The sequence below is a fragment of the Ziziphus jujuba genome, chromosome 11 (assembly GCF_031755915.1).
Source record: "Ziziphus jujuba cultivar Dongzao chromosome 11, ASM3175591v1".
NCBI classification, from domain to species: domain Eukaryota; kingdom Viridiplantae; phylum Streptophyta; class Magnoliopsida; order Rosales; family Rhamnaceae; genus Ziziphus; species Ziziphus jujuba.
In genome coordinates this window covers 9,814,518-9,836,854 of record NC_083389.1, presented here as the reverse complement: position 1 = coordinate 9,836,854, position 22,337 = coordinate 9,814,518, and the positions used below count along the sequence as shown (strand labels likewise).

The 22,337-nt window shown below is 31.6% G+C and overlaps 4 protein-coding genes across 7 annotated transcripts; 3 read left to right on the top strand and 1 right to left on the bottom strand.

The window, feature by feature from the left end:
• The first annotated feature begins 1,613 nt into the window (after nucleotides 1–1,613).
• Nucleotides 1,614–5,961, top strand: LOC107432279 (homogentisate solanesyltransferase, chloroplastic). Of its 3 annotated transcripts, none has more exons than XR_009634893.1 (10): nucleotides 1,614–2,002; nucleotides 2,574–2,695; nucleotides 2,813–2,959; nucleotides 3,408–3,633; nucleotides 3,995–4,068; nucleotides 4,711–4,803; nucleotides 5,073–5,190; nucleotides 5,295–5,371; nucleotides 5,610–5,642; nucleotides 5,756–5,961. XR_009634893.1 is itself a non-coding variant. In XM_060812744.1 (10 exons), exons 1-10 carry the CDS (start codon nucleotides 1,775–1,777, stop codon nucleotides 5,828–5,830), a joined length of 1,179 nt encoding a protein of 392 aa, XP_060668727.1. In that variant the 5' UTR covers nucleotides 1,614–1,774; the 3' UTR covers nucleotides 5,831–5,961. The 3 variants fall into 3 exon arrangements, 2 of the variants coding, with proteins under 2 accessions (XP_060668727.1, XP_060668728.1); XM_060812744.1 differs by having other exon boundaries at nucleotides 5,309–5,371; XM_060812745.1 differs by lacking the exon at nucleotides 4,711–4,803 and having other exon boundaries at nucleotides 5,309–5,371.
• Nucleotides 5,962–9,778: 3,817 nt separating this feature from the next.
• Nucleotides 9,779–11,589, top strand: LOC107432284 (small ribosomal subunit protein uS7). Its single transcript, XM_016043390.4, has 4 exons — nucleotides 9,779–9,975; nucleotides 10,501–10,772; nucleotides 10,952–11,155; nucleotides 11,286–11,589. The coding sequence occupies exons 1-4, from the start codon at nucleotides 9,886–9,888 to the stop codon at nucleotides 11,338–11,340; spliced, it is 621 nt and encodes a 206-aa protein (XP_015898876.3). The 5' UTR covers nucleotides 9,779–9,885; the 3' UTR covers nucleotides 11,341–11,589.
• Nucleotides 11,590–13,204: 1,615 nt separating this feature from the next.
• On the top strand, nucleotides 13,205–19,120 carry LOC107405391 (rhomboid-like protein 15). Its single transcript, XM_016012429.4, has 13 exons — nucleotides 13,205–13,382; nucleotides 14,319–14,484; nucleotides 15,232–15,535; nucleotides 15,826–15,858; nucleotides 15,959–16,050; nucleotides 16,147–16,220; nucleotides 16,874–16,968; nucleotides 17,042–17,111; nucleotides 17,656–17,843; nucleotides 18,253–18,307; nucleotides 18,435–18,491; nucleotides 18,681–18,755; nucleotides 18,848–19,120. The coding sequence occupies exons 1-13, from the start codon at nucleotides 13,359–13,361 to the stop codon at nucleotides 18,851–18,853; spliced, it is 1,239 nt and encodes a 412-aa protein (XP_015867915.1). The 5' UTR covers nucleotides 13,205–13,358; the 3' UTR covers nucleotides 18,854–19,120.
• On the bottom strand, nucleotides 18,934–20,389 carry LOC107405392 (universal stress protein PHOS34). 2 transcript variants are annotated; one of them, XM_060812757.1, is made up of 4 exons: nucleotides 19,957–20,389; nucleotides 19,699–19,814; nucleotides 19,381–19,499; nucleotides 18,934–19,216 (listed from the first exon to the last, which is right to left on the bottom strand). In XM_060812757.1, exons 1-4 carry the CDS (start codon nucleotides 20,285–20,287, stop codon nucleotides 19,195–19,197), a joined length of 588 nt encoding a protein of 195 aa, XP_060668740.1. In that variant the 5' UTR covers nucleotides 20,288–20,389; the 3' UTR covers nucleotides 18,934–19,194. The 2 variants fall into 2 exon arrangements, with proteins under 2 accessions (XP_060668740.1, XP_024924825.1); XM_025069057.3 differs by having other exon boundaries at nucleotides 18,934–19,218; nucleotides 19,984–20,386.
• Nucleotides 20,390–22,337: the final 1,948 nt, after the last annotated feature.

Here is a 22,337-nt window from a genome sequence, read left to right as displayed (position 1 = left end):
ATGGTGAATTATTTTCTGATATTGGAAAATATCAAAGATTAGTTGGCAAACTAATTTATCATACCATCACACGTCCAGATATAACCTATGCTTTATGCATGCACTAAGAGTTAATCACATGGCTGCAGTTCATAGGATTCTACAATATCTGAAAGGATCACCAGGAAGAGGCATTCTAATATGCAACAATGGTCACTGTTCCATTACAGCCTACACTAATGCACATTAGGCAGGTTGTCCAGATGATAGAAAATCAACAACAGGATATTGTACATTTATGGGTGGTAACTTGGTAACGTGGAAAAGCAAAAAGTAAAATGTGATTGCAAGATCAAGTGCTGAAGCAGAATATCGCTCTATGGCATATGCTACTAGTGAAATTATTTGGCATAAATGTTTACTACAAGATTTGAGCTGTCATACATCTCAACCTGTCAAACTGTTTTGTGACAATCAAGCAGCTATTCATATTGCCTCAAATCTTGTTTTCCATGAACGCACAAAACATATTGAGATGGATTGTCACTTTGTTAGAGAAAATGTTCACAATGGTGTTATTAGTACTCCCTTTGTTCAAAATGGTCAACAACTTGCAGATATCTTCACAAAAAGCTTATTTGTTATCAAGTTTCATGACATTTTGTCCAATTTGGGCTCTGTTGACATCTTTGCACCAACTTGAGGGGGAGTATTGATAGAGAGAAATGAATTAATAAATAAGGAAAGGTTCTGTCAGAATGGATCTGCTGTGCAAGGATATGTTGTGCAAGGAAACTTATACCTGTTAGGAGTAATTGACTTCTACAAAAGGATTTAATTTTTATTTTTATTTGTATATAGAAACTTTCTTAAGACACTCCTTAAAGGCCTTTTGTATCTAGCCTTATTGAGTAATCTATTTCTTCTATATGAATACCACAGTATTCTTTCATAAATATATACAAGTATTACAAACCTTGTCGAAACTCTCCTTCAATTTCTTTAGAATTGGATGCAGAACATGTTATTGATCACCACACGCTCGGAATCTGAGGCTCCAGGAAGAGGTAGAGCAGCCAGCGGTGGGGAATGGTGACCATTATCACTATGTTGATCATCGTCGTTGTTGGATGGCAGATCATCACTATCACTATCATCATCATCATGGATCTCCTGGACCTATTGGTTCGGGCCCACCATGAGAGAGAATAGAGATAGGAGAAGGAAGCAGGAGCACAGAGTGAGAGAGAGATCTTGAGTTCACCATTACAGAAGTGGAAACAGAGAGAGATAAGCAGTTGAAAGAGAGAAAAGAGAGATGGAAGAGGGAACAGAAAAAGAGAGAGAGAGAGAGCGGGAAATTTTTGTTTTGAGACGTGGGAAATAAATTAAACTATGGGGAGGCTTATTATAAAATATATATGTTTTAGCTCCGAAATTTTTTACACATGCTGCGCCTCAAACGAATTAAGCTTTATTGTTAAGGCCTGCCATTCCAAACGTGGGATTGTTGCTCAAACGGTAGAGCAATAGTTTTGAATGCGGGGTTCGATACTCCGCATCTCCAGCTTTGTTTATATTTTCTGTTTTTCTTTTTTCTTTTTTTTTTTTACTTTTGTCCTATCTTTTTTCAGAAAACGGCGTGTCGTTGATTATCCCGGTTCTACCTCCAACAAAGAAATGAAGAACTGAAGCACTGTTTTGTTTGCCTCCGAATTTAGTGTCGTAGTCCCTATCCGACTTCCTCGTTTAACAGCCACCACAACAAAGTTTTACTCCTGTTTTTCCCTCCGGCATGGAGCTCTCATTCTCTCCCTCCACTTCCCTTGGATTTCCAACTACAATCCCCCCTTGCAGAGCTTCCTCTCATCATCAAACTAAGCTACCCATTAAGCCCCCAATCAAATCCTCCTTTTCTTTCTCTAAATTCTCCACCTCCCACCCAGTTGGTTTCTACAGTTACAGGCAAAGTTGCTCAGTTCCTCCTCTGTCAAATAGCCACCGGAGGAACAATTTCATCCGGGTATGCTTCATATTTTCAAAATATTGTTGCTTTGCTTAATGGGTCGATATCTGGTTGTCTGTAGAAATTAGAGCTTAAAAGAAAAGAAACAGACCCAAAAAAAATCATTGGTGGATTAACGGATAAAATCTCCTGTCTGGTAGAATTTCATGTTCTCCAATGCTTTCCTGCCATTGGCCATGTTAAGCGGGGAAGCTCAGTCTCCATCCAATGAGGACCTGATTTGAATCATCCCCCTGAGTTTATATAATCTCCTTTTGGTTGGTAAACCTGAAATTTAAGTTCTTTTTGCTAAATTCGAGAAAAAGAAGAAGATATCAATATTTGTTAGACAGTATCATATGCATCTCATATTCTTTAGTTTTTCATGCTAAGTAACATTACAGGGGAAATTCTACTGTTTTTATTTTATTTTATACGTTCTAGATGTTTGGCAATAATGAGTTTGTTTTGGGCATGTTACAAAACTTGATTTCATTCCAATTTATTTGTTGCGTCCGGATTTGGTTCACTATGTTAATGAGAGTTAGAAAGTGCGTTTATACATTAAAATGAAAGTCAATGCTGTCAGGCATGCACTCAAGTGGGAGCTGCTGGATCTGATCCACTACTGAACAAAGTTTCAAATCTTAAAGATGCTTTCTGGAGATTTTTAAGGCCCCATACGATACGCGGAACAGCTCTGGGATCATTGTAAGTGATTATTATATAACACTAATTGACACTGCAAAACAACTCAATCTTTTGAAGTCACGCTGACTATTTGTTTTGCCATATTCATATGTTTTATTTTTGTTCTTTTGTCTACAGTGCTTTGGTGGCAAGAGCATTGATTGAGAACTCAAATTTGATAAAGTGGTCTCTGCTGTTTAAGGCATTCTCTGGTCTCTTTGCTCTAATATGTGGCAATGGTTATATTGTTGGCATCAATCAGATTTACGATATCGGAATTGACAAGTACGCTGAACGCATATATACGAATCGTTCTGTTACTTGTACAAACATTTTAGGCACCAATTCTTCAACTGCCTCAGAATTATAACAGTCCGAAAACATAACTGGGCTTCTGATGGCTTTTTTGTGGTTTAGCACCTGGCACCATGCCTTATTCACCATAGTTGAAGAAAAAGAAAAAAGTATAGACAAATTGTCTTGTTTATTGTCTTATTATTGCTAATAGTACTAGTGATATTATCATCATCATCATTATTATAGTTGCATCAAATTTAGTTTCAACTGGGTCCACTTATTAAATTCTTAATTGTCTATGTAAACTGAAAAGAATTTCATTTTGATTTCTGACTGTTGTCATCTAAATTTCTTATGATCTATGGCCATTTTTTATGGAAGTTGATGCATGTAAACTTCTTTGAACTTACTTTACCTATTTTTATTTCATTTGCAGGGTAAATAAACCTTATTTACCTATAGCTGCAGGGGATCTCTCAGTTAAATCGGCATGGTTCTTGGTGATATTTTTTGCAGTGACTGGCCTGTTGATTGTTGGACTAAATTTTGGGCCATTTATTACTTCTCTCTATACTCTTGGTCTCTTACTTGGTACCATCTATTCTGTTCCTCCCTTTAGAATGAAGAGATTTCCTGTTGCTGCGTTTCTTATAATTGCTACGGTATTGTTATTTTTCCTCCCATCCTTGATTCTCAAATGAAATTTTGTGGTTGTTTTCATGACCCTAGCTCATTAGAAAATTAGTGACATGTCAATTAAATTTGAGAAATCAAAAGAGACTGTAAGTCAGAGAAAATTGAATTACTTTATTGTGGATTCCAAAAATAAAATAAAATTTGCAAGAATCAGTTTCCTTTTCTTGTTATTTACTTTATCAGTTTATTCTCATAGATCTCTGAACATTGAATATGTCATATTAAATGAGTTAATGATTTCTGAAGTTAAAGTAATAAAATAAATTAGCTTGCCACTTTAGAAACTGTTATATCTGAAATAAAGACCAACAAAAATAACTTTTGCAGGTACGGGGATTCCTTCTCAACTTTGGTGTATATTATGCGACGAGAGCTGCCCTTGGTCTTGCATTTGAGTGGAGGTGGATTAGAAATTTTGTGATATTGATTAGTGATGTTGTTGAATCAGATCAAACCATAGCATCATACATAAGCGTTAACTGTTGATCCACCCAACTTATGTTTTAAAAATTAACAAAATAACAGTTGAATTTTTTATAATGCTTGTTTTTTTGGTGGTCAAATGTTATAATGTATTTGACCCAAGAAAGGTAACAACAATTTCTCTGATTCGTTTGTCTGAAGATCTGAAGTCAGTCAACAATCAATGCATTATGATTATAGGCTTGATCGATAAATATAGAATGGTAAAGCAAGTTGCTCTCTGTTTTGGTCTTGAGACCATTGTCCTTGTGTTATGGTTGCCCTTCATGAACGATGAGTTCTCAGTTATCCAATGTTGAATATGATATTTACTATGTTTTTCCTGGTCCTACATTGTAATTATTGTTTGGCTGAGGATGGTTATGTGTTTCTGAAATATCACAGGTGAACACCACCATTCCTGAGTAAATAGATGATGATCCTTTAATTTCTTATGTAGAGGATGCAATTCTGTAGTTCGGAATATAACTTAAATTTTAACTTTTGATATTTGAGCTGAGTTTATACATGTTCATAATATTTAGAGTATCTTATATTTGATTTCAAATTCTACCTGGCAGTGCACCAGTGGCTTTTATTACTACTTTTGTGACATTGTTTGCTCTGGTGATTGCTATAACAAAAGATCTTCCAGATGTTGAGGGAGACCGCAAGTAAGTTGCTAGGCTTTTACATGGTTGCTGCTGGTAAATTTACTTTTATCTTAAGAGCTGCTTATTAGTTGTATGATTTGAAATTACTTTTTATGTGAAAGAAACAAACAAGGATCCAAAAGTGTGGTTATTTATCCTGTTTTACCCACGGACATCATGTTTTCTAATTTGATAACTCCCATCTTTAACCTGCATTTTTTGGGTCCAGAATTATTAACTTGAATTGGAGTTGTAATATTATATTTATATGAACTTTATCATTATTGTAGGTTTCAGATATCAACTTTTGCAACAAAACTTGGAGTTAGGAATATCGCATTCCTTGGCTCTGGCCTTCTGCTGCTAAATTATATTGCCTCTATAGCAGCGTCAATCTACTTGCCTCAGGTAAACAGTTTTCCCTTTGGAAGATTACCTCTATATGTTTTGCATAATCATCTATGACTCATCTTTCATTGAAATAGCCCCCAAAAGTCTAATAAGTCCTTAAGTTTATTACTTGCAGGCTTTCAGGCGCAACTTAATGATACCCACTCATACAATCTTGGCATTGAGCTTGGTTTTCCAGGTTTGTTTCTCTGATTCATAGCTCATTATATCACTGGACATGGTAAGATCATATGAATGTTTTGCATTAACTATATTTACAGGTTGCTATTTGCTATTTTTTTTTTTTTTTTTTACCACCAAAAAAAAAAAAAAAAGTTCTCTTTCCAGATGATTCTTCTTACTGAAAGAGATACCTACCTTTCATTATATTAAATTGTCAAATTTCTTACAATATTATATTATTTTGTAAATCTCAGGCTTGGGTATTGGAACAGGCAAATTACACCCAGGTAATTTTTTCAATTAGTAAATATCACTTAGATATGATCTTTTTAAGTGTAATTGTATTGAATGGGAAATATTGAATTTTATTATTGACTGCAATTTTGACTGCATTTTTCAGGAAGCAATAGCAGCCTTCTATAGATTTATATGGAATCTCTTTTATGCCGAGTATATTATATTCCCTTTCATCTAGCAAATTTATTTTTCATTTTCCTGATCCTATACTATTGAGAGAAAGAGAGGAATATCCAAATTTGTACTGCATGAATTGTAAATATTGGCCTAGCAGTTTATCTGTAAAATGTATCCAGAAGCAGTTTAACATTGTCATAGTAGTGAATGTATGTTGTCTAAGAAATCTAAAATCTATAAATTTTTGGTGCATAAACTGTATGAGAATTATGTTATAGATTTTTTGGTGCATAAACTGTATGAGAATTATGTTTTGGTTTTTTGGTTTGCTAAAAGGTAAATAAGGCTACCAGTCCTGCCTATAATTGTAATGATATTAAGAAAATGGGTGGCAAAAAGATCACTATAATCTCAATAGTTTGGATTACGAAAAATAATTTCTCAACCAAATATATTGAATTGTGTGTATTATTCAGTTTTTCTCTATGGATTATTTCCAAAGTTCGTCCCACCCCAAGATAAAATAAAAAAAAAAAATTTAATTTTTCTAAGAATAATTGATAAGAATGATTAAAACTTAACCAACCAACTTCATTCATAAAGATCATTAAATAAATTGAATAATTGGAGAAGCTTAATAACGGATTATAAACTAATTATAATTATAATGAGTGCAATTGTGAATTGTACGCCTCTTAACGGGGACTCAACTCATTAAGCCTTCATTTGTCAATAAACAATCTTAATTTTAGAGACAATTGCATTTTAATACCTTCTAAAATTATTAAATTTCATTTTGCACATCTGAAAGCAATTTTGTCACATTGATATTCAGGTTTCGAAATGTTTACAAATTTGTTAAATTTGACTAAAATTGATGAAAACTATCAAATATGGATCATGTACTGTGCATGTGACCCTCAAGTGTATTTTTTTAATCTATTTTTGATATTTTTCCATTTTAAAGTTTTGAAAAAGTTTTTAAAAAAATACTAAATGTTAAAAAAAAAAAAAATCAATCATCCAAAAAATATCTGATGGTAAAAAAACAAGGTAAAAATACCATACGTTCAAAAATTGAGAGCTTAAAAAAATACTTTATGGTTAAAAAAAATTCAACGGCCTAAAACAAATACTATATGTTAAAAAAAATTATGACAACTCGAATAAAAATAGAACTAGATGTTAAAAAAAATTGAGAGTCAAAAAAACAAAATGAAAAAAAAAAGATGGTTAAAAGTTTCAAATAACCGAAAAGAATATTAGGTGGTAAAAAAATTATGAAAACTAAAAAAAATAAAAAATTCAAAAAAAAATTTAATAGTTAAAAAATACGTGATGGTTAAAAAAATTCAGTGCCCCATAAAAATATCATATGGTAAAATATCATTTTAAAAGCTAAAAAAAATACTACGTTAAAAAAAATTGAAAGTAATAAAAAAAATCAGATTACCAGAAAAATTCAAGCACCAAAAAAATATGGTAAAAAAATAAGAGCTAAAGAAAATACTAGATGTTCAAAAAAAAATTTAAAAGCTTCAGAAAATTTTTGATAGTTTTATCGAACTCTTAGAATTTTTTTGTACTATCTATTATTTTTTTGGACATTCAAAATTTTATTAACAATCTAATATTTTTTTAGGCTTTTATAATTTTTTTACAATATTGTATTTTTATCATGCTCTCAATTTTATATTTGTTTTAGACTTTAAGATTTTTTTAAAAATATCTGGTATTGTTTTTGGGTCATTAAAATTTTTTAAAATATATGATATAGTATCTTTATTAAGTTTTCAAATTTTTTTGAATATCTAGTATTTTTATCATGCATTTGAAATTTTTTTACAATATGATTTTTTTTTAGATTTTTAGATTTTTTTTCGACATCCAATATATTTTTTGAGTTCTAGAAATTTTTTTTACCATTTAGTTTTTTTTTTTTTTTTTACCATTTGATTTTATTTAGGCTACTAGAAATTTTTTGGCTTTTTTTAAGCTTTTAACTTTTTTTTTTAATATCTATTATTCTTTTTGGACATACAAATTTTTTTTAATCATTTCGTTTTTTTATATAAAAATTATTTGAACATTTGATATTTTATCAGGTTTTTGAAATTCTTTTTTAATATCCAGTATTTTTATAATGTTTTCGAAATTCTTTTATCATCTAGTATTTTTTAGATTGTTGATTTTTTTTTTTCGAATATCTGACATTTTTTAGGCTGTCAAAATTTTTATTTACTAATTGGTATTTTTATGGTTCCCTCAAAAAAAATTTAGCATTCGATTTTTTTAGGCTTTTATATTTTTTTAAACCTATGAGATTTTATTTAAGCTCTCAAAATTTTTTTAAAATATCATTTTTTTCACTAACTCAAAAATTTTTTTAACCATTTGATTTTTTTTCTGGCTGTAAATTTTTTTTTTTAACATCTAATATTTTTTTATTGTGCTATCCATTTTTTTTTAATCATTTCTTCTTTTACGCTCTTGGATTATTTTTAAACATCTTATATTTTTTTAGGCTTTTGAGTTTTTTTTTTTTAAAGTTTATAAAATGTAAAAATATCAAAAATAAATTAAAAAGTCAAATTTAGTATCCCATGTGTTTCTATTTAACTGTATCCGCAATATTAATTAAACTGGTTCCATTTGTAAAAATATAAAAAAATAAAAATAAAAATATGATAAAACTAATTTTAAACATCTAAAATAAAATTCAATAATTTTAAAAGATGGTAAAGTATAATTATCATTAATTTTATTTTATTTTTGAAAAATAAACCAGGTTACATTTTTTTTTTTTTTTTATATAACAAAACCACCTTGATTGCACGGATATAAAGCCCCGTAAAAATCAGAGCTGTCACTCCCAAAGCATTCTAAAATCGCTGTGCCTCTCCTTCTCTCTCTGTTCGTTTGGCCTCCATAGCTCTTTCATCCTCAACCTCAAGATAAATATAAAAATAAAAATATATATAAATAATAATAGATAAAAATAAGATGCAATTCATACGAACTTACCAAACAACTTCATTTATAAATGATTATTAAATATAATTTGAGGTGCTTAATAACGTATTACAAATTAATTATAGCCTTCATTCGTTGATAAATAATATTAATTTGGATCCTTGAAAATTTTTTTATACTTTGGTTTTTAAATTATAGTTTTTAATGTACTTTGATTTCTAAACTATTTTTTAGTAGTTTGAAGATGTCTAATACATTTAATGTAAGATGCAGAAATTTTATAGAGTTGTTTGATTTTCTAATTTTGGTATTTTTTATTAAGAGTAAGTATACTATATATCTCAAACATGTTAAAAAATTATATTAAAAAAATAACTTAATAACAGTGATTGTTATATTAAATTATTGCATGTTTTAAAACTGATAAAAATTAAACTAAAAATTAGTTTAAAAACTAAAATGCAAAGGAAAAAAAATCAAGAATTAAACTACAAATATGGATATAATTCAAAATTAACAGTGTCAGTTATCTCAAAACATAAACTATGTTAAATGTAATATTTTTTTAAAAGGAAAAAAAATAAAAAACCACGAAATTGCACATGGATATAAAGCTACAGGAAAAATCGACTTCGTCTCTTCGATTGGCCTTTCTTGTATTTCTTTGGGCTCGAAACTTTTTATTTTTTAGAGTTTTCCAAAGTTAAAAATATCAAAAATAAATCAATTTAAATGTAAAAATATAAAAAAACAAATTTAAGATCACAAGCGTTCCTATTTAACGGTTTTCATCAATATTAATTAAATTGGACTTTTTTGTAAAGATATTGAAAACAAGTTTATAATTGTAATAAAATCAATTTTAAAAATCAAAATAAAATTCAATAATTTTAAAACGTGGTAAAATACAATTATCCCTTAATTTTATTTCCTTTTATGAAAATCGACCACGTTACAATTTTCTTTTTTTCTTTTTTTTTTATTTTTTATTTTTTAAAACATGAATTGCACATGATATAAAAGGGGCAAGAAGAGTTAGGGTTTACCGCTCTCAGTCCCAGACGCTGCGTCTCTCCGTCTCTCCCTTTGTTCGTTGGCCTCCGTTGCTGTTTCGTCTTCTGTATCTTCTTTCAGTCTCTGAGAATGGCTGCTGCAATTGGAATCGTTCCAGATTCAGTTCAGCCTCACTTTGAGGTGAAGCTCTTCAACAGATGGAGCTTCGACGAAGTCCAGGTTTCGATCTCGTTCCCTTTTATACATATCTTCATTTTGTCACCGAACTTTGGCTGAATCATTTATCCTTCCCCATAAATCTCGTAAAAATAATTATCTGATTTTAGTTATACACTCGTGGTTCTAGAATTACATGTTTGTATATTTATAAATGTATGTATGTTTATGTCGATGTAGTTCTATGCTTTTCGCCTGTTATTGATATGGGTTTATGGAATAAGATTCTGTTTACTGTATGAGAATGAATTGATATTTTAACCTTAGCATTTTCTAGGCTAAACTGTTAATGTTGTATTGGCCTTTTTGCTTTCCTGCAATCACTTGTGCTTTCTTGGTCTATGAAATCTCTGGTTATGGAATGTCACTAGCTCAAAAGTTGTTTTTAAGTTACCAGGTTTACGCACTCTTAAAGGGTTCTTCCCGATTATCTGAAATTTCATGTTTGCAAAGTCATATGCTAGTTATTATGTTATGTTATGTTTCTTAAATTGAGCATTTATAATTTTGTACTGTGAATTTGCATAGGTAAGTGACATCTCTTTGGCCGATTACATTGGAGTTGTCCCGGCCAAGCATGCCACCTATGTTCCTCATACTGCTGGGAGGTACTCTGTCAAAAGATTCAGGAAATCCCAATGTCCGATAGTGGAGAGACTTACAAACTCACTGATGATGCACGGGAGAAACAATGGCAAGAAGCTCATGGCTGTGAGGATTATCAAACATGCTATGGAAATTATCCATTTGCTGACTGATTTGAACCCCATTCAAGTCATTGTTGATGCCGTTGTTAACAGGTATTTGAAAGCTGTTTGTTTGTGACTTAGAAGGGTTTTTAAGTTTTAACTAACTAATGGGTAGGAGAATTCTTTAAGTGGTAACAACATTTGTCTTAAATTTTGGTCTGGTTTCTTCGCTGTTTGTTAAATTAATATCAATCTCTGATACTTTTTTATTGTCTTTCTGAATTATTCAGTGGACCAAGGGAAGATGCAACTCGTATTGGATCAGCTGGTGTGGTCAGGCGTCAGGCCGTGGATATTTCCCCTTTGAGACGTGTTAATCAGGCTATCTATCTCCTTACCACTGGTGCTCGTGAGGCTGCTTTTAGAAACATCAAAACAATTGCAGAATGTTTGGCTGATGAGCTCATTAATGCCGCCAAGGGTTCATCCAACAGGTATAAAAAATATAATTTTCAATTATTGTGTTTATATTAGTATCACGAACTATTTTATAAGCTATTCTTTTATGTTCGATTGTTATACTGCTGGTTCTATTTGTAGCTAAAACTGACTTTTTGTATGCAGTTATGCCATCAAGAAGAAAGATGAGATTGAGAGGGTTGCCAAGGCCAATCGTTGAGTTGTTGGAAATACAATGTTTTGGTTCAACAAGAGGAGAATTTTTTTGTGCTTTTCTTTCTATGTAGCATTTAGGGTCACCAGAAAAAACGTTTACTTAGAGATTTTAGTGGGTTTCTATCTTATGCTAAAACATTTGTAATCTCCCTTTTTTTTTTTTGTTTTTTTAATTGGAGAAGATTAATCGGTTCATATTACTTTGTATTTTATTTTATTTTTTTTAATATTTAAAGGGTGTGTCTTTTGAACTTGTCCTTAGATTTTCCTTCAGGTTATTTTATTGCCTATTATTTAGACTGTAGCCTATTTCAAGCCCCTTTTGTCCAAAGAAGGGAGTTTCTATAAAGTTTGATGCGTGTTTCTTGTATTCTGATGATGTTTGTGGGGATATCATGTGTGCCCTGTATAAGGTCACTTTTTGATGGACCTGAAAAATTGTACTTGTTGGTAAGTCAATGTGGAAAAGAAGAGGTTGTTGTGGTTATGTGGCGGATTTCTTCGAGCGTGCAGAAAATGCTCAGAAAATAATAGAAATTGAAAGGACGAGGGTTGGAGAAGATGGTGGACATGCTGCGAGTTATTGGTGTGGAGTTTTTCAGTTGCCCCTTTGCGAAAATTTTAAATTAAACATTTAATGATAATCAAACTCACTTTTTGACAAGATATTTGAATTAGGATTAGTTGTTTTGCAATTTAGATTTTTAATTTTAAAATATGGTTTTGTTTTTTATTTAATTTTAGTTATTAGGAATTTGTGTTTGCTACACATATAAGTTAGTTATATAGTTAAATTATTTAATTTAAGTATTAGTTATTAGGAATTTGTGTTTGCTAGACATATAAGTTAATTATAAAGTTAAAGAAGAATTCCCCTTAAAAAGGTAAAAAATAAAGCTAAGCTTTTTTTTAATATTTAATAAAGTTAAGTAAGGGGGAAAAAAAAAAAAAAAAAAGAAGAAGAAGAAAAAACTAAATTTATAAGGCAGAATTCCACCAAAAAAGAAGAAAAAAGTTAACTATGTAACCAAATGACATATTAATAGAATGAACATAATGTATAGGTTTTAAAATACACAATTTAATAAACATATATATTAATCATTAACATCGTATTAGTCCCATTTTGACATCATATCGATTGGATAAAAAAAAATTACTAGAGGAATTTAATAATTTTGTGTATAATTTAATTATTTCATTGTTATAATTTTATTAAATTTATTAGTTTGGATTACAGTTCGAGTAGGAAGAGTTATTATTTTACTTTCAATCTAATGTGCGATAATCTTAAGAAAAAATATTTGTGTGATAACAAATATAAGATTAAAAGTTTTAAGTAAATAGTCGTACAAATAGCATGTGACAACGTTAAGTTTTCCAGTTTGTGTATAATTTAACTATGTCATATAAATAAATAATACGTTGACTAGAAAAATTGATATAAATTAATAATAAAAAATTTGTGAATGAAAAAAAAAAATATATATATATATATATTTTTTTTTCCCAACGAGTGAATTTATGTATAATATAATTATGGTCAACTTTTTTCTCAAAAGAATAAACGTTTAGTCTAAGTTTTTTTTTTTTTTTAATTTTTTGATAATGTTTAGTCTAAGGTTAAGATTAAGAAAAATGTTTTTACTATTTAAAACATATCAATTTTCAATATTTAATTGAATACATTATAACAAAACAAAATCTTTATCTAATATTCAGCAACGAATTGAAATTTGTAAGGAATTTAAAATTGAAAAAGATGTTCATGTAAATAAATTTCATAATTAACCAGAAATGTTATTGGCCGCGACGGGCTAATAAATTGATTTACCTCAAATAGGCATCCAAACTTTGTGAGCAGAGTAGACCCGCCCGAATTTGCAGATCCGAAAATCCAAAACGTAATTAGGAGGACTTTTAGGAGTGTTCGAGATACATGGCGGTTGACGCTTTGGCACTCTTTTTAAGCGAATAGATTTCAAACAAAGTCGCCAGCGAGCAAGAACAAGCACCAAGAAAATGAGACCCAACATTGTTTCTGAGGTGAGAGCTATATCTGATCTAACATGTTTTTTCTCATATTCTATTTGTCTATGTATTTTGCTCTCAAGCGCAGTCACTGCTTCGTTAGAGAACCCTAGCTTCCATTGCAACGCTCTGTTTGGTTGCCGTGAGAAATGTGAGAATTATAAAGAAATCTGAGTTATGGGTCTTCCAAATGTTCTCCTTTTAGAGTGGAAAACATTATCAGGTGGAATTTTGCAGTCCAAGTTGTGTACGGAATGACAAGTGGACTTGTTCGCGTTTGAGTTTGCTTATTTGAACAATTTTAGAATATATTTCACTTGGGTTATCTGAAAAAATATTAAATGGGATTGCTAGAAATGTCTTGGTGTTATTCCTTAGGGTTTATGGTTTTAGCTTAAATTTTCAGAAATTCAATCTGTGGATCTCTAGTTTAGTCTTCATCAATTATTGCTTTTCTTTTGCATTTCTGTGTTTGGTGACTAATATTTATCTAGAACGGCTACCTAGAGGGTTTGCAGATTTGTATGTAATATTCATAAGAGAACTCGATACATTTACTTTGATGTTTAAAAGTTATTTTTTGGATATTCAGCGGAGTACATTTAAGTTATTGATGATTAAGTTGAGTTATCCCCATGGAGAATATATGATTTCTTTTTGCATTTTTTTTTTTTTTTTTTTTTTGTTTGTTTGGGGGGGGATAATTTACACTTCCATTGCATTTCGATTTTCTGGTTGGTATTAAAAAGGTAAAGTAATTTGTTGGATGAGTGTGGTAAGTATCATTTGGATTAGATGCTTGTCTCATTGTTTATGGAAATGCCCCAATCTAGTCGGAAATGCAATGGGTAAAATGTATTTGATACAGTATCTTCTTCTTCTTTTTATTTATTTTTTATTTTTTATTATTCTTTAACTTTTGCTATTTGTTGTTGTGGCACTTCTGTACAGGCAGGATTGCAAACTAGGTTGTCGCAATGGTGGGACAGCGTTCCATTTCTTACTTCAGCTGTGGTGGTTGTTTGTGGAACTATTTACTTGGTGTGCCTCTTGGTTGGTTATGACTCCTTTTTTGAGATATGCTTTCTTCCCTCTGAAGTTATCTCTCATTTCCAAGGTACTCTGTCAAAGAATAATCGTTAATTAATATAAAGAAGAGTGAAATTTATTGTCTCTTTCGTCATAATATAAGATTTATTGTTGTTTTGATTATTTTCTAAAAATCAGCTCATTTTTCTTGCTAATTAAACTCTTTCTTCTCAATTTATGGATCTGCTTCATTTGTGAAACTCTTTTAAGTTATTAAATGTCCATCTTTTCCTACTTGGTTTACCCTGACATGCCGTCATGTATGTAGCAGGGTTCATCGTATTCACCTGTCATTATATTTGATGTCTGTGACACCATTCCTTTATATTTTGTTCATTTGTCTTTTTTGGTTGCTTCTAATGTATTGAAATTCTTGGGTTGCTTCTTATGTATTGACATTCATTTCACTTAGAATTCCAGGCATACATCTAATTTTAGGTGCTATCTGTTAGAATTCTGTGTTGATTATTGCTTATTATTTTAGGTGCATCATGATCTTGCTGCCTTAGTGGTTTAGTGTGAATCATAAAATCTTTAATAGCATGGCTGCTATTTTGATATTTGGGGTCTTTCTATAAACCAGAATTCTAAATGTAGTTTAAATTGCAATAACGAATGGGAAGATATTTTTGTTGGAATTTAAACTAGGTAAAATGAGGAGGAACTTCTTCTTCTGTGAATATGTAATTAATAAGATGTGTGCTTTTACTGTAGCCTTCTCACTCTCTTAGATCCTGTCTTCTTACTGTCATCAAGCTTTCATTTTCTCTTGCAGTCTACAGGATATACACGGCCATTCTGTTTCACGGTTCACTGCTTCATGTTCTGTTCAACATGATGGCATTGGTTCCTTTGGGTTCTGAATTGGAGAGAATCATGGGATCTGTCCGGTTGTTTTACTTGATAATTCTGTTGGCCACCTGCAATGCTATTTTTCATCTTCTAATTGCATTGGTTGTGGCATATAATCCATTTCGCACTTATCCGAATCTTATGAATGAGTGTGCAATAGGCTTCTCAGGAATATTATTCTCAATGATTGTCATAGAAACAAGTCTAAGTGGAGTTCAATATAGAAGGTGGGTTTTGTATTTGCTTGTTTGAAATTTTATATGACAGCTACTCTTTTTCCCCAGTAAGTTGATTTTTCTAGATGCTATATTATCTTACCCATGAACCTGTAACAATTAGATTCTTAAAGAATCAAGGTGAATGTGCAAGCTCACACATGAGCACACTTACATAAATGTTTATGTTTAGGCTATTTCCTTAATTCAATATTTCTATCATTTGGTCGCTATAATGGCTTTCAGTATTACATGCCAGTATATTGGGTTCCACTAACTTATGTTGTCTTTCCACTCTGCAGTGTATTTGGACTATTTAATGTGCCTGCAAAATGGTAATTGTAGCAGCATGCATTTATGATGTTCAATTATCTCTTTATGGTAACTTTTTGATTTCTGAAAAATGCAACATTTTTATTTGTATTTTATATTCAGGTATGCATGGATCTTGTTGGTAGTGTTTCAGCTCCTCATGCAAAACGTCTCATTACTGGGACACTTATGTGGCATTTTGTCTGGCTTTGCATGTCAGTTTGCTTCCCCTCCAAACAGCAACCTCCTTTGTTCAGCCCATTATTTGAGGAAGTTAATGAGAATTATTTAATGTTGTTTTTATAATACAGATACTTATGGCTTGTTCAACTTCCTCATGCCTGGAGCTTCCTTTTATTCTGCCATTGAGGCGTCTTCTTTGCTTGTAAGTCTTAGCTTTTGATGATAAATGAATTAGGGGAAATCTACCTTTTATCCTTTTTGTAATTAGTGAGGGAGTTTAATTCTTAACCAATGAATATCCCTAATTGAATTGTTAATATTGGCCTTCAAGCACCAAGTTGTATATATATGTGTGTGTGTGTGTGTGTGTGTGTGTGTGTGTGTGTGTGTGTATCTGCTTTCTTTAGTTGCCCAAGTATCCCATCTTGTAGCATTTGCAAATATGTTCCTTTGATTGTTTGACTGAAAACGAGAAAATTATTCATGCCTGCTGATTTATTCATTTCCTTAACATTAATATGTTTTGTATGTTGTATATGTTGTAGCAGAATTCTTGCTTTTGATCTTAATCTTATCTTAATTTTCTAGATGAGGCACTTTGTGCGGATAGTAACTTTATTTGAGGCTCTGCATAATATTCTTGAGAATTTCCACTGGTTTGCCTCTTAATATGTTTCCGTTTGTATTTTTGAATATTCGTTTACTCTGTTCTGTTATAAACATTTTGCACACTTGATTGGTATGTTATTCTTTGTCATTGACCTTGTTTATCATATCTTGGTAACTAGTCAAACGTTTCTTTGCTTAGACCTTAGTACTACTGATCTTTTTATTGTGTTTTATGACTGTTTACAGACATCTTGTGTTAGGCGACCTAAATTTATTTTGTGCACTGGTGGGAATCCTACAAGCTACATCCCTACATATTCAAACCAAAATACAACATCCAGGTGAGTTATGCTATGCAACATCAAACTTGCTCTTCTTATCAGATAATATAATTCAATCTCTTTTCTTGACCAGTGGATTATTTTCTGGAAATATATTGAGGAACTGGACATCATGGATGCCACAAAGGGAAACATCGATTCAGGTATTAGGTTAATATATTTTTGGTTTTTTCCGAAGGTTTTTCTATGGTTTTTTCATGTTTGTTCTTCACAGAGTACACTTGCTTGACCAAGCTGGGACAAAAGGTAGTTTGAGAAATGTTAGGCTTTTTAAATTTCCTTTATATTATTATGGCTTAATTGAGAGTATGCCAAAATGGCATAAAACATGGGAGGTGTCATCACATTGGCTTATCATAAAACATGGGAGGTAAGAGGTTTTCATTCCCCCCACCCCCTCTTCAAAGTCGAACAATCTTTTCTTTTTCTCTTCTATTCATTGTCTTCCAAGTCATTCTTGACCTATTAGTCCCTGATGTTTATACAGAGGATTTTAGTTTTAAAGCATGTACAGGTAGCTGTCAAAAATTTATTTCCTCTCCTTGATTAAAGTCAAACCGTCCTTTTTAACCATCATTATTCTTCTACTTTTTCTTCGTCCATGTCATTCTTAAATCTCTGTTCTCTGATGTCTGGTAAAGTAAGTTGGATTTTTGGATCTAATACAATACTTACATAAAAATGCAGCCAACAGATGACAGCCAGAGGTTTCCAGGGAGAGGAAGGACGCTCAGTGGTGGTCGAACTCAGGGGGTAACCGTTGATAATTCAGATTCAAACCTGCAGGTTAGACTTTTGGATAGTAGCAACACAGACCATCCATCAGACACAACAGCAACTGGTGCAGGACAGCAGTTTCCTGATGGAACTGCAAGGTATTAGGATTGTTCCTTAGAGATTCTTTCTAATTCCAACGTTGTTTCTGAGCGTTAAGGCTCCCAAGCTTTTTGTCTTGTCTTTTTTCATTCTCATGTGTCGCTCATGTTTGAGAAGCTTTTCCGAGTACTTGGATAGTGCTAATAGTGTGTATATACATCAATACGATGTGCTTTTGGGTTTGAAAGCTGACACATGTACCGTAATTGTAAATACTTAATACTGATAAGCTCTAACTTTGCTTATGGTCTCGCTTTGAATGGATTATTTTCTCCCAACTTTATTTCTGTTCAATTATTGATTGTTTAGTTGTTTGTTCTTCGGGATTTGGCTTTCTGGGTATTTGATATGTCAGTTTTGGCATTTGTTTGTGACTGAGACACGGTTATTCTTTGTCAATATTTTTAGGCGGTTGACAGTAGAAAACCCAGCGGTAATTCCTGCAGAAGTTCCTCACCGTCAGGTTTTTATTTTTTATTTTTCCCTTCTAAGAGTCACCGTTCCTTTCATTTCTTCGTATCGATTGCTTCATCTTATATATATATATATATATATATGTATATATGTATATTTTGTCCATTTGGTTACAGGATTCAGTTCCTTCTGAAGAAGAAATTCAGAAACTTGTGTCAATGGGCTTTGATAGGGTAAATAGTCCACATCCTCATCGTTTTACTTTCATTGTCTTTTATGCTTGTTATTTCTGGGCTAAACGAATCTGATTCCTCTTTTTCTACAGCAAAATTTAGGAGGGAAAAAAAATAAAAAAAATACATGACTGATATCTGAGTGTTTTCAAATTCCAATTTTTTGATTTTTTTTTTTTTTTTTCCCAGACACAAGTAGAAGTTGCACTGGCAGCTGCAGATGGAGATTTACATGTGGCAGTTGAAATTCTTATGAGCCAACAGGTTTGTAGGTCTTCTACAAAATGATTTCGACAACCAAAAAATTTTGTTTCATCTTTCTGTTCTAATCATGGTTGATTATCTATGTTCTGCAGGGATAAATATCTGGCCACGCTATTTTAATCTTCGAGGTTTTTATGTAGTATTTTCTTGGAGAGTAAATTGTGTGAAATCATTAAGCTGAGGAGGGTAAAAAGATTCTGAACAGCAAAGGCTCTGTACACTACTAACATACCATTGAAAAAGAGAGGGAAAAAAAAAAAAAAAAAAGGTACAGAAGTTTGTTTGTAAATAAGAAAAAACATGTCCTGGATATTACAGAAAATGAGTAATTTGCATTGAAATGAGTAGGCTTTTGAATCGCCCAACTCAGCCCACTCGGGCTGCTTCCTTGGATGGCTTCACGATGAGAATGGGACAGCTTGCATGGTGAGCACAGTAATCACTCACGCTCCCTAGAAATGCTGTGCCAGACACACAGACAAACCATTGATTTCTTTCTCTTTTTTTTCTTTTATTAAATTTTTTTAGTTCTATTTATTTAATTGAAAAACAATATTTAATTGAAAAACAAACTTATAAAGGAAAAAATAAAAAAAAGGAATAAAAAGTGGTTGTAAGCTGTAACCTCTTGATCTTGCCAAGACCACGACTACCCAGGACCAGGAGATCTACATTCATTTGCTCAGAGGCCTGACAAATCATGTCCTTTGGATCGCCATCGAGAATCAGAGTCTCTGCTTTGACCTGTATAACAATGATTCAACGCCAATATCATAATTATATTGAAAATGCATCGCCGTCCTGATTGGATCAATTACAAAACCCCAAGTTTACCAATTACCAATAATCTTTATTATATGTAATCATAGAGTATTTAAACATATTTTATTTTAAACTACATGTAATTAGGTCTACATCATGGTAGTAAAATTTTTTGGATTACCAATTTGGCTTTGGCTTTGGCTTTGCACATTTCAAGTGCGCGAGACAGCAAAGCAGTGGAAATCTCTTCCTGAGCTTTCCTCACAGATTCCACAACCGATGATGTCGCATAAATTGCTGTCCCCACCAAAATTTAAAAAAAAAATAGATAACACTTTGGAAGGTAAGAATTAGTTGGCAAATTCAAATTTTTTTTTTATTTTATAAAATATCTGTCAAAATAAATAATATATAATATTATATAAATAGTTATATATACGTCTTATTAGACGAGCACAAGACAAACCGGTTCCACCAGGTCCGACGGGGTAAGCGTAGTGATGGAAAGGTTGCTGAACATGGACGAGGAAGAGCATATCCACTTCTTCAGGGAACTCTTTCGCCGGAGCTGCAGCGACTCCGATTGAGGTGGTAAAGAGGTGGTCGAGTGCCCAGGTCAGAGCGTAGAAGCTGGAATCGCTGTCGTCCAGAGCTACCATCACCTTCATCTTTTTCCTATCCGTCGAAGCTACCTTTTCCTGCCCCTGCAAACTCGCTGTCCTAGCACTCGTCGCCGTCGTTGTTTCCGTGGTCGCCGTCGTTTTCTCCATTGGTAGTACTTGTAGTCTCTGTTTCGATTAAGTTTCAGCACGAGCTGCGCTTTGCTTAGTTGTAGTTGGATCGGCTTAGTGTTTAGTTGCATATATATATATATATATATATATATATATATACAGAGAGATAGAGAGGCATAGATGGTTTGGACAATTGGATGTGAAAATGTCCGCGTGGGAGTGCAATCTTACATTTGGTGACATGTTGGGTTAGTTACATGGCCAACATGCATACTTCCACCTAGGATGACATACCACCACATCATATAAGTGTGCGTGTGTGTTTATTTTTTAATCAAGAATACTTAAATACTTTTGTTGATTAGAAATATAGAGAACATATATTTGCATTTTCCAATATATATCCACGTATACATATACATATATATATATATATATATATAATTTTTTTTTTTTCAGCTATGAAGTGGGTTATATAGCCTCCTTTACCATATATGACGTAAGGACAATCGGTAAATTACACATAGTAATATTAATTTATAAACTTTGCTTTTATTTTTTAATATTAGCCACTTTGATTTGTAGATCCAACTGGAATTCCAAAAAAAAAGAAAAATTTACGGTTTTTTTTTTTTTTTTTTTTGTTCCAACTCCATTTAGTATTGTGCCATACATAAGTAAGCTACTAGTTATATATTTACTCATATTTGATTTTTATTGTAATGTCATATATATATATATATATGTATATCATTTGCATAATTTTTGCTGATCCACATAAATGAAATGTATAACCATAATTGTTTAAAATACCAGAAAATATTACTTATATTCGATAAAATATAAGAAATATTACTATTACTTTTTCTATTTAATAAGTTTAAAATAGTTCACTCAATAAATAATAATTTTAAAATATTAATAAAATCATATTTTATTATATTGTGATTCATACCGTATAATGTATTTTATTACTTTACCCAGAGAAATTCATTCACAGTTTTTTTTCATGTTGTGGGTGTGAATTTTGCTTACTGGACAAAATTACCTGTATGATTCTCCAATTTGACCATGCATTGCTCCAACATTTTTATTGTTATTAATTTTTCCGAATGGCCCAAAAACAAAACGAAGCACTAACACTCAGAAGTCTAACAACATAGCAGCATCAGCTCTGATCTTTGTTGGAAATGGATTGCATAAGAATCTATGCATAAACCTAGATAGTTGATGAATTAAAAATTAAGAGTATAAGTAAAAAACAAAAGTACAAACCACGAGGCAATGGTAATTTCAAAGCTTTATCAGCGCCAAATTATATTTAAAAAAAAAAAAAACCTTATTAGTCATATATTAAAATATAAAAGCAATAGTTTTGGGTTCTTAATTAAACTTCATTTTAGTGAACACTTGCATCCTGCGTTCCTTAAAACAATGCATGATCCCTAAAAGTGTAATCTATTTAATATATTTTATTGTTATTTCGTTTTTATATTTTCCCCCTGTTTTAGAAAAACGACAAAAAAACTGATATGGATTCCATGTGGCTGAGCGCACCAATGAGAAAGAGGTCCCAGTACCATATGTCATCTCCGAACTTCTCCAGTAGGAATGTAATAGCACTTGGAAGCCAAAAAAAATAAAAATAAAAACAATAAAAGAATAAATAATGTACGAGCACCTACTACCCAGGAATCAAGATGACAAAGACATTATTAAACAGATAATCTTTATTTTGTATTTTTAATAAAAATGAATCTCTTTTTTTTTTTTTTTTTTAAACACAATAAAAATGAGTACTTCATTATTTACTTCTATTGTAAACTATAAACAAAAGTATAATTATTTCACTTTTAAATTTAAGTTATTATATTAATTAACCAAAATGAACTAAATTAAAATAAAAATTACTGTAGGAAGGAATTAATATACCAGAATGCAAAGCAGTCCTAGGAAAGGACTACATGGAGTGCAATTTGGGCGATATTTTGTCCATGTACACGCACGTGACCTCCCGCAGCCGCCACGTAACGTGGTTGAACATTCTCCAACCTCAGTCGTTGTACGTGGCATGCTCCTTATGGTC

Excerpts from the sequence above, each read along its gene's own strand:
- LOC107432279 (XM_060812744.1), top strand. The coding sequence starts at position 1,775 with ATGGAGCTCTCATTCTCTCCCTCCACTTCCCTTGGATTTCCAACTACA. Across the intron at positions 3,634-3,994 it reads CGTTTCTTATAATTGCTACG|GTACGGGGATTCCTTCTCAA; the intron begins GTATTGTTATTT and ends TAACTTTTGCAG. Across the intron at positions 4,804-5,072 it reads GATGTTGAGGGAGACCGCAA|GTTTCAGATATCAACTTTTG; the intron begins GTAAGTTGCTAG and ends TCATTATTGTAG.
- LOC107432284 (XM_016043390.4), top strand. The coding sequence starts at position 9,886 with ATGGCTGCTGCAATTGGAATCGTTCCAGATTCAGTTCAGCCTCACTTT. Across the intron at positions 9,976-10,500 it reads GGAGCTTCGACGAAGTCCAG|GTAAGTGACATCTCTTTGGC; the intron begins GTTTCGATCTCG and ends GAATTTGCATAG. Across the intron at positions 10,773-10,951 it reads GTTGATGCCGTTGTTAACAG|TGGACCAAGGGAAGATGCAA; the intron begins GTATTTGAAAGC and ends TGAATTATTCAG.
- LOC107405391 (XM_016012429.4), top strand. The coding sequence starts at position 13,359 with ATGAGACCCAACATTGTTTCTGAG. Across the intron at positions 14,485-15,231 it reads AGTTATCTCTCATTTCCAAG|TCTACAGGATATACACGGCC; the intron begins GTACTCTGTCAA and ends TTTCTCTTGCAG. Across the intron at positions 17,112-17,655 it reads AAAGGGAAACATCGATTCAG|CCAACAGATGACAGCCAGAG; the intron begins GTATTAGGTTAA and ends ATAAAAATGCAG.
- LOC107405392 (XM_025069057.3), bottom strand. The coding sequence starts at position 20,287 with ATGGAGAAAACGACGGCGACCACGGAAACAACGACGGCGACGAGTGCT. Across the intron at positions 19,815-19,983 it reads CGTCGGACCTGGTGGAACCG|CAATTTATGCGACATCATCG; the intron begins GTTTGTCTTGTG and ends TGGTGGGGACAG. Across the intron at positions 19,500-19,698 it reads CCAAAGCCAAAGCCAAATTG|GTCAAAGCAGAGACTCTGAT; the intron begins GTAATCCAAAAA and ends ATTGTTATACAG.